We start from the raw sequence: 11,058 nt of genomic DNA on the forward strand, positions 1-11,058 counted from the left end.
TTTATGCATACAAGAACTAAGGTGTAGACTAGAGGTGAAATGGGGTGAGAGGATTCACCAGGTACAGAGTGGAGAACAGAATAGGTGGATCTTCTGAAATACACTGCTGAGGGGAGCAGCAGGTGAGACAGGAGAGTCTTCTGTGCCCTGTGTGGATTAACTCCCTGGCCTTGATCAAATTCATGTGCAGTGGCTGGTGATAGCTTGATAGTACTAAGACTTTAACCTTGTAATACCAGGAAGGCTCTTGCAATAGAATTTTTTTTAAGATGTATTTATTTATGCATATAAGAACAGGTGTAGGCCAGAGGTGTTGGGGAGGGTGAGAGGATTCACCAGAGACAGTGGGGAGCAGAACAGACAGATATACTGAAATACACTGCTAGGGGGAGCAGCTCGCTGGTCAGGAGAAGTCTGCCTTGCCATGTGGCCTCCTCCCTGGCCTGGGATTGAACTCATATTGCACTTGACTACAGATAGCTTCATAGTGCTGTGCTTTAATCTGTTGCACCACCAGGGAGTTCCCACAATAGAATTTTGAAAGATTAATGTTACCTGTTTTTTAAATTGTCTACTAGAAAATTTTAAATTATGTGAGTACTTACCTTGCTTTGTATTTTTGTTGGGCAATACTGGTCTAAATTATTTGTGTGGGAGATGAGACACTAAAGAATAGAGAAACAAGGGAAATGAAAGTGTGCTAAGATTCTGGCCTCATCCTGTAAGTGTGAATCGGTGTAAGGGGAGGTATGCATAATGATTAATCCTAGATACTATTAAATATGTATGTTAGTAGTAGTTTTAGAACTAGGGTAGCTTCTTTCAATAAATAGAATGAGGAAATATGTGTGTGTGCACATATTCAAATGTATAGAAAGCTATGGAAATAGATGTATTACATCTGTATCTTTAAAAAATAACTTTATTGGACCCTCCCTGGTGGCACAGCAGGTTAAAGCACAGCACTAAGAAGCCTAAGCCACTTCCTCATGAGTTCGATCCCCGCCTGCCCCAGAGAAGATCCACATGGCGCGGCAGACCCCTCCTGACCCGCCCGCTGCTCCCCTCAGCAGTGTACTTCATAGATCTGCCTGTTCTGCTTTCCACTCTGTCTCTGGTGAATCCTCTCACCCTCCGCATCTCTGACCTATACCCCAGTTCTATATGAATAAATAAATCTTTAAAAAAAAAAAAAGTCCACTTAATTAAGCAGGTTCACTACAATTGGTTTTCTTTTTGATCTTTTGGAAAACTGTTTAATGTTCACAAATATTAGAAGGCAAGGCTGTAAATATGGAAAATAAGTGATCTAAGTGCCATTTCACAGGGTCACAACACAGTATCTCCAAGTAATGTAGAATCTAGTAAAGGGTAACTTGTGCTTCCGAAGTAGCGATGGTCTTTTTAAAAAGATCCTATCTTGAGCTGCAAATAATAACTGAAGTGGTGCACCATAAAATTAAGTATGTTAAAAAAACCAAACTTGAAGATGTTCAACTGGCACCAATCTATGATTACATAACAGGGTGGAAGAAACCCTTAGTGAACTTTTGGCCATACCAGAATAGGTGTCAAGTTTAACCAATGATTTCCCTTCTGTTTTTATTAATTGCTTAGTACTAACTCCATAAATACTGTTAATGTTATAGTTCACAACTTTGATACAGATCTAGCATTACATGCCGGAGGTTAATCACTTGTACTCTCACCCAGCTTCATCACTTAGTCAACTATATACCTTAACTTAGTTTAACTTTTAATTACACGTTCAGTTGTATTCTGAAGGGGCTGAGACAATTTGCAATGGGCAGCAAATACCAGAACATTCAGTAAGGAAGGATATACAATGGATCAAAAGACATAAGGCTGACATTTACCTCTTCTTCCAAATCTACTACTTGTTGTTCCAGCTCACTCATTCGTGCTTTTTTTCTGTCTCTGGCAGTCTGAGCTGCTACTCTGTTTTTCAGTTTCCTAAAAACAGAAGGAACATACCACACTGAGTCATCTCCAACCTTATTTATATCTTTATTTAAAAACTTGGCCATCTGGTGCTTTCATTTTAATTTACAATGTAAGATAGACTAGCGGCAAAATACATTTCAGGTTCCTCCCCTCTATAACACAAAAACATACGGCTTTCTAGTTGCTCTAGCTTTAAGATTTGCTTTCTTCTCTCTTCTCTCTCCCCCATATTGCGTCACCCACCTCAGTGGATCTCATCCACCCAGGCCACAGAACGAGGGCCGGACAAAACACTATCCATCTTGCATCATCATAAAAAAAAAAAAAAAAAAAAAACCCACAAAACCTCCGCCTCTCGTTTCTACTCCCCAGTTGCTTCCTGACTTAACTACTTGACATAATTGCCTCAAACGTGATCCAACCTGATTAAGTCAAATCCACCTATATCGGGAAGAGGCCGATTCCACCCGAGTCGAGATCCTCGGCCATTCCTGAAGGATGACTACGTACCAGTATGTCTCAATCTTCCTAACGACCTCATGAAGTCGATTTTAAGGACGCGGGCGTTTGACATCGAGTCTTAAATACCTCACAGTCCTCAACAGCTAGCTGTCATTTCAGCTGCTCCCCAGTAAAGTAGGGAACCCCAGTCACAGTCCAAGCTCAGAGAAGTTGAACGACCAATCAAGCTATGGTCACACAGCAAGAGGATTTGGAATTCAGGTGGCCGCACACCACTTCGAGATATTTGTATGAAATAGAAGAGAAGGAAAGGAGGAGAACGGTGGGGGAAAGCCTGGGCAGCTGCACTACTCCCAGCGCGGCCCATCCGGCCCGACCAGGCTTCCTGCCCCGCCCCGTGCCACACTAGCACCGCACCCGCCAGGCCCCGGGGGCACAGGGGTGGGAGGCGGCCAGCGCCCGGCCACCCAGACCCCAGCCCCTCTTCCCACTTCGGATGGATTCCGAACCCTGGTCCGCGCCCACCTCCGAAGTGCCTTCTCCTCGGGGCTCAGGTGCGTGAGACGCTGTCGTTTGCGAGCCTGGGGAGGCCCTTCGCTCGCCGCCTCCGGGCTGGCCCCTCGCTGGGCCGGCGCCATGAGCGGCAGAGTTCCGCCGGCCGGGGCTCCGGCGGGGGCGGCGGCGGCGGCGGGCTTGCCGGACAGAAGCAATACTTTTGGGGCCCCGGCGGCCGGACTCCGCGCGGTTGCTACCACCACCATGACGGGAGCGTCTTCCAGGGTGCACGCCGCCACCGCCCTGCGATCCGGCCCAGCCGCGCCCAGCCTTTCTACGGTCGTGGCCTTTCGTGATTGGCCAGCTCTGCGTGACGCGCAGCCTGTGTCTGAGCCCATTGGCTTGACGGGCATTGAGGGGGCGGGGCCAGGTTGTCCAGCGTGGCGACCGCAGCCGGGGGTGGGGTGCCTGGCGGAGTCCAGCGCTGCGTGGAAGCGCAAATTGGGAAGGCCGCGTGGGTCCCCCGGCTCGTGAGAAAGGGTCTGGAGCCAGGTGGAATGTCTTCAGCCGGTGGGCTGTCCCCCCAAATAGACGCATTTACACCCAAAATAGTGTAATTCCAAGCCCAGGGGTTTCCAGAGTGACGAACTTTATCCGCAGCCTGACAGAATTCCCCTGGTACGCCAGCCACATCGATCCCCGAGGGGAGCGTAAAGTTGAGACAGAGCGAATCGGTCCTTGGGCTAGAAGAAATCTTGAAAAAATAGTCCACGCAATAAGTTTTTAAGAAACGAGATTGCTTGTTTTACAGCTTGGGGTCACTCAAAGCGAAGGCTTAGCGGTAGGCGCTTATCTGAATGGTAGGACTAATGCAACCTGGTTTTAATTTGAATTTCTAAGCTTTCAGCTGTGAACGTGCACCACTATTATCTTTTTAAAGAGAAAAGAAAATGTCACGCTTTGAAACGAGGATACTGGGGTCTACCCTCCGCACCTTCGTGCGCGGGGAACTTCGGGGCTTCTGCGGGATTGGCTTGTGACTTGGGGGGTAGGCTAGTGCGAGTTAGGGACCAGCAGACCGCAGCTTGGGTTTGAGTTAAGCATGGAATATGAACATGCAACAATCAGCACGTTCACCTTTTTGAATCAAATTACGAAAGGTTTTGTTCCCTAGAGAAAAAATAATACTTTCCTTAAAAGCAGTTATTGCATTGTCGGCGTTTAGCACTATTCTAGGATCTAGAGATGCAAAAGTTAGTAAAATACGTTTGAAATATGAAAAAAAGAAGTTAAATATTAGGCTAGAATGGTTCTGGATAACTCTTCAGTTTTATTAAACAGGATTATGTCCTCAGTTATATTTTGGTGGGGAAAGAAGGAACTAGAGCAATTCAGACTCTTCATAAAGAGAAACCATTTCAGTTATTCTCAGTACTGCACCACGAGTTTCCTAATACTTATTTTCTCACTGCATATTATCTGCTCACTGCAGAGCAAAATCATTCACTATTTAAACTGATAAGGTGGCTCCGCTGAGGGCGATCTTGAGCTGCCTGGGTCCTAAAAGAACCTGCAGGAAATTCCCTACTGGCTTCTGGGCCTTTTGGAAGAAATCTTTGGAGAGTGTCTGGTGGAGACATACAGGTTTATATTAAAAGATCTTGGAAAACTGAAAGGTTCTGAGAAAAATCGCCTAGCTGTCTTGTAATATTTTATTAATGTTATGGTCTGATACTGAGAAATCCCACTGAAACTGACAGAAATTTAAATCATTTAGGCATTACAAAGCAGGTAAAATGCCTGAAGCCCTGTATAGTCCAGCAGTTTATAAATGAGTAACTATATCGGACAAGGCACAAGATGCTGAGACAGAGCAGAAAAGATGGATGAGTCGCGTCTGTTCTTTGTTACTGGGGTAGAAATGCTATGTTGAAATCAACTCCCCATCTTTGTTTTCAATGAATTTTTTCCTTTTGGTAAACACTTAAAATGTTTATCAAACTCAAAGACAGTAATTGGACCCAGTGAAGGAAGCTGTCCATGAAAGTAGCTGTCCATGAATACTCAAACTCAAACCTTTGAACACTTTTATATCTTCTCTGTAAGATTAATCTGATAATTCTTGCATCATATCTGTTAATATTTTAAAACATTTACTAGGTACTTGTGATAAGAGTTATAAATATATAAAATACAAAGTTCTTAGGCTTTGTGAAATACAAGAAAAAGTGATGAGAAACAAAACAATTCCATCTAAAAAAAAAATTCCATCTATGTAAAAAAAAAATTAAGAACCTCTGTAATGTAATAGCCAATAACCGCATTGACTGCTCTGAATAAAAATGTATTGCAAATGTAAACTACAGACTAAGTTTGAAGGCTTATTGTGAAATAATATATAAAATATTGATAATCTGTTGAAATAATAGTATGCTTATTATTCTTTTAGAGATTTATTTTTATTTGTTTATGCATACAAGAACTAAGGTGTAGACTAGAAGTGAAATGGGGTGAGAGGATTCACCAGGTACAGAGTGGAGAACAGAATAGGTGGATCTTCTGAAATACACTGCTGAGGGGAGCAGCAGGTGAGACAGGAGAGTCTTCTGTGCCCTGTGTGGATTAACTCCCTGGCCTTGATCAAATTCATGTGCAGTGGCTGGTGATAGCTTGATAGTACTAAGACTTTAACCTTGTAATACCAGGAAGGCTCTTGCAATAGAATTTTTTTTAAGATGTATTTATTTATGCATATAAGAACAGGTGTAGGCCAGAGGTGTTGGGGAGGGTGAGAGGATTCACCAGAGACAGTGGGGAGCACCACAGGCAGATATACTGAAATACACTGCTAGGGGGAGCAGCTCGCTGGTCAGGAGAAGTCTGCCTTGCCATGTGGCCTCCTCCCTGGCCTGGGATTGAACTCATATTGCACTTGACTACAGATAGCTTCATAGTGCTGTGCTTTAATCTGTTGCACCACCAGGGAGTTCCCACAATAGAATTTTGAAAGATTAATGTTACCTGTTTTTTAAATTGTCTACTAGAAAATTTTAAATTATGTGAGTACTTACCTTGCTTTGTATTTTTGTTGGGCAATACTGGTCTAAATTATTTGTGTGGGAGATGAGACACTAAAGAATAGAGAAACAAGGGAAATGAAAGTGTGCTAAGATTCTGGCCTCATCCTGTAAGTGTGAATCGGTGTAAGGGGAGGTATGCATAATGATTAATCCTAGATACTATTAAATATGTATGTTAGTAGTAGTTTTAGAACTAGGGTAGCTTCTTTCAATAAATAGAATGAGGAAATATGTGTGTGTGCACATATTCAAATGTATAGAAAGCTATGGAAATAGATGTATTACATCTGTATCTTTAAAAAATAACTTTATTGGACCCTCCCTGGTGGCACAGCAGGTTAAAGCACAGCACTAAGAAGCCTAAGCCACTTCCTCATGAGTTCGATCCCCGCCTGCCCCAGAGAAGATCCACATGGCGCGGCAGACCCCTCCTGACCCGCCCGCTGCTCCCCTCAGCAGTGTACTTCATAGATCTGCCTGTTCTGCTTTCCACTCTGTCTCTGGTGAAGCCTCTCACCGCCCCTGCACCTCTAGCCTGAACCCAAGTTCTGTATGCATAAATAAATAAATAAATAATAAATGTGTTTTAACGATTTTTAACGATTTTTTGAACAAAAAACCAAAATGTTAAGACCAATATAGTAGGAAAATAGAACCAAAGTATTAGGAGAAAGAGAGGACTGAGGAGAGAGTGAACAAGTAAGAACACAGAGAGCAGCCACTTCATGGAGAGTTCCATTCAGAGGTCACCCACAGGGCATAGCAGACCTCTCCTGTCTCACCCACTGCTCCCCTCAGCAGTGTACTTGGTCGATCTGCCTGTTCTGCTCCCCACTCTTTCTCTGATGAATCTTCTCACCACCCCTGCACCTCCGGCCTGTACCGCATAAATAAATAAATAAATCTTTTTAAAAATCCAGCTATATGCTGTTTATAGGAGACAACTATAAAACAAAACAGTACAAGAATGGGAAAATGGTTTACCAGACAAATATTTACAGGAAGAAAGTGTATTTAGCTATATATATTTATTTTTCTTTAAGATTTATTTTATTTATTTATGCATACAAGAACTGGCATCTATATAGGCCAGATCCCCAGCCAGGGTTCGAGCTTATGCCCCCGTGGCCGGCACTATCTTGATAGTGCTGAGACTTAACCCTTGTGCCACAGGGAGGCCCTATATTTAGCAATATTAATATCAGACAAGAATGAATTTGAGGGTCCTCCCTGTTGGCCTAGGGTTTAAGTGTCAGCACTATCACTGCTGCTGGCCAGGGAGCTGACCCATGTGGCACAGCAGACCTCTCCTGTCTCATCCACTGCTCCCCTCAGCAGTGTATTTCAGTAAATCCTCCTTTTCATTCCCACTCATCTCCAGTGAATCCTCTCATACAACCCCCAAGCTTGCACCTCTGGTCTACACCTCAGTTCTTCTACACAAAAATTAAAAAAGAAAGAGGACAAAAAAGCATATATCATGTTGATTAAAAGTACAAACTGGGGGCCCTCCCTGGTGGCGCAGCAGGTTAAAGCACAGCACTGAGAAGCGAAAGCCACTTCAGCATGAGTTCGATCCCCGCCTTGGAGGTGACCACATGGCACAGCAGACCTCACCTGATCTGCCCACTGCTCCCCTCAGCAGACTGATGACTGTACTTCATCAGTCATCCTGTTCTGCGCCCCACTCTTTCTCTGGTGAATCCTCTCACAGCCCCTGCACCTCTAGCCTGTACCCCAGTTTTGTATATATAAGTAAATAAATCTTTTTTAAAATATGAATTATTAATCATAATATTCTTAAACACACTAACATACTTTTGAAGTATGTAAAATAAAACCAGAAAACAAATGGTGAAAATGATGGTTCCACAAGAACCACAATCACAAATGAAGACAAAATACTGTTGGGATCACTAGATGGATCAAATAGTAAATGGCTTTAATAACACATTACTAACAAGCATGGTCTAACAGAGAACTTTCCTCCCAACCAAGACCAATTTTTCTTTTCATATGAGAAACATTCACAAAATCTGATCCCATTTTACTTTTGAAGAGGTTGTTTTAGGTTTAGAAGTGGAATTATTTTCAGGTTTTGGCTTTTGGGACTAAAACTCTGAGTATTTGTATACAAATCTTCATGTGCAGAACATGTCCATGTTTCATATCTCTGGTTAAATACCTAGGAATTAAATTTAGAATCACATGACAGATGTATGTTGAACTTCTTTATTATTTTTTAAACTTCTTTAGAAACTGCCAGTTTTCCAAAGTGGTTTTATCATTTCATATTCCCACCAGCTAAATAGAGCCTTCTTTATTTTTTTTTTAAGTTCCTTTTTTCATCTTTGCAGTTTTATTTTTATTTTTGTTAGAACAGGGTGTAGGCCAGAGGTGTGGGGTTAGAAGGGGGTGAGAGATTCACCAGAGACAGGGTGGGGAGCAGTACAGGTGGACTAACTGAAATACACTGCAGCGCGTGAGACAGGAGAGGTCTGCTGCGCCATGTGGGTCACTCCCTGGCCTGGATGGAACTCAGGCCATAGGTGATAACGCTGAAATTTAACCCCTAGGCCATCATGGAGGCCCAAGTAGTTATTTCTTATACTGCAATTGCTGATTTTTTTTTTAAAGATTTATTTATTTGTACATACAGAGCTGGGGTACAGGCCAGAGGCTCAGGGGCAGCGAGAGGCTTCACCAGAGACAGAGTGGGGAGCAGAACAGGCAGATGGACAAAGCACACTGCTGAGGGGAGCAGCGGGCGGGTCAGGAGAGGTCTGCCTAGCCATGTGGTCACCTCCGGGGCAGGCCCAGGCGAGAATCAAACTCAGGAAGTGGCTTTAGTTTCTCAGTGCTGTGCTTTAACCCGCTGTGCCACCAGGGAGGGCCGCTGATTGTTTTTTAACTCTTTCATTGCTACCAAACTTTGTCTTTCTTTGATGTAGTATCATATTTCCAGGTGAATTTCAGCAAGCTCATTCAAATAAGAAACCATATGTCATACATTTTAGGTCATCTGTGTTTAGTATAGTGCTGAGCACATACATACCAGGAATTCAATAACTATTTTTGAATGATTATGAATTTTTAGATTGTCTGCAATGTGCTTTTTAAAGATTTATTTATTTTTTATGTATACAGAACTGGGGTACAGGCCAGAGGTGCAGGGGAGGTGAGAGGATTCACCAGAGACAGAGTGGGGAGCAGAAGAGGCAGACTGACAAAGTGCACTGCTGAAGGGAGCAGTGGGCGGGTCAGGAGAGGTTTGCTGCACCATGTGGGTCAACACTGGGCTGGGGTTTGAACTTGCACTGAAGTGGTTGTGGCTCACATGCTGGGAGGGCCCTGCAATGTGCTTTATATGACAAAACAAAAAGTTTTTAAATTACCCTGGGGAGATTGCTAAATAATACCATTTTCTTTGCATTTACTTAAGGTTGGTCTGTCTTAGAATCATCAGAAAAGCCTGGAATGTGTTCATTTTAAGACATTATTTCCAGTTATCTACACAGCAACTATTCTACTTTTCTTCCTGATTAAATTTTTTTGGGTTAATTTTGTTTGAGAGACTGAAACTAAAAATCCTCAGGTTCTAGAATCCCTTAAAGCTCAGGACAACCTTGAAATGCAGTTCAGGTCAATATATAAACCAAATTCTAGGCAGAGAGGATTCCAGGAAAGTTTATTAAACATAGAAAACTAAAATGGACACCTTTCGCCTTTTTCCTACTGCACGTCCTCCCCACCCCCTCCCACACCACACCCACACCCAGTCTATTCTTGCCTGGAATGCTGATAAAATGTTAAAAGATTGAGTAGGCTCAACATCTCTCTTGCAAGCATGAGGAAGGAAGCCACATGCTAAGGATGTGAGAGAGAGGAGGAGTCTGGGTTTGGGCTCTTGGTGGTATCATGGAAGGGCCACCTAGACCCCACTAGCTCTAGACTGCCAACTTCCATAAGAAATATAAATATGGTGGCTGGGTTCTTGTTACAAGCCCTGTCATGCAATTCTCACTTTTACAGACACAGGACCTACCACATTACCCTAAGATTTCCCAGCCCTGGTGTTGTTCTGTCATGAATAGGTGACTAGAGTTGCCAAGGATCTGCCTGTTCTGCTCCCCATCTCTGGTGCCTCTCATCATCCGCACCTCTGGCCTGCACCCCAATTCTTGTATGCATAAGTAAATCTTTAAAAAATAAATAACAATGCAATCCCCCAGTTCCAGTTTCCCCTATGTGCCTTTTTATATGAGTGTGACAGTTTGGTCACAAATAGGAAAAGAATGTGGATGTCCAGGGCTCCTGTACCCTTTAGAAACAAGTGAAGTTCATCCTGTTTGCTAGAACTATTGATCCTAGGGCTTTTCACTTTTAATAGTTTTTAACCGAGGATATATACGAACCTTCCTCAATGTGGAGTTGCTGAATGTGTGGGCAGGAATTAAGTCTGCTTTTGTTGACAAATGTTTCCTTCAACCCACACTGCCCGTCCCTTTCGAGAAGAGTTGCAACACTTCCTGTTCATTTGTGTGTGTTATGGTTCTAGGAAATTCGATACTCTTGGCTTCTGCAAAATGTTGCAGTTCATTTGCTCAGTTAATCAAACAGGCCCCCATAGGACCGGCAACAAAAGAAAAAGCTATCACAGGTCTCTTTTTCACCTGGCTTATTTCTAGGAGGGATAATGGCTCTGCTCTTGGTTTTGTCTATTTAAAGGAAGCACTAACTGTCATTGTTGGTAACTTTGTCTACACTTAGGTTCACATGCAGCCAGAGAAGCAAGTTTCACCTTATTAGAAATAAGTGTAAACTCTACTGGTTCCCTTTGTGGATAAGGAGAATGAATGCATATCAGCTCACTGGGAATGAAAACCGTTTTATTTATTTATTTTTTGTTTGTTTGTTTTAAAATATAATGGTTGGCCCTCCCTGGTGGCGCAGCAGGTTAAAGCGCAGCACTGAGAAACTAAAGCCACTTCCGCATGAGTTCGATTCCCGCCTGCCTCGGAGGTGACCACATGGCGTGGCAGACCTCTCCTGACCC

At 43.2% G+C, this 11,058-nt stretch overlaps 1 protein-coding gene across 1 annotated transcript in view; it reads right to left on the reverse strand.

Moving 5' to 3' along the window:
- XBP1 (X-box binding protein 1) overlaps nt 1-3,246 on the reverse strand; it is a 6,896-nt gene extending 3,650 nt beyond the window's left edge. Inside the window, 2 exon segments of the mRNA XM_012731227.1 lie at nt 1,878-1,974; nt 2,953-3,246. Of these exon segments, the coding sequence (XP_012586681.1) occupies nt 1,878-1,974; nt 2,953-3,188 (333 nt within the window). The 5' untranslated portion in view covers nt 3,189-3,246.
- Between the last annotated feature and the right edge of the window lie 7,812 nt (nt 3,247-11,058).

The sequence above is a fragment of the Condylura cristata genome, unplaced genomic scaffold, assembly GCF_000260355.1.
Source record: "Condylura cristata isolate star-nosed mole 26May11 unplaced genomic scaffold, ConCri1.0 scaffold00029, whole genome shotgun sequence".
NCBI classification, from domain to species: Eukaryota; Metazoa; Chordata; class Mammalia; order Eulipotyphla; family Talpidae; genus Condylura; species Condylura cristata.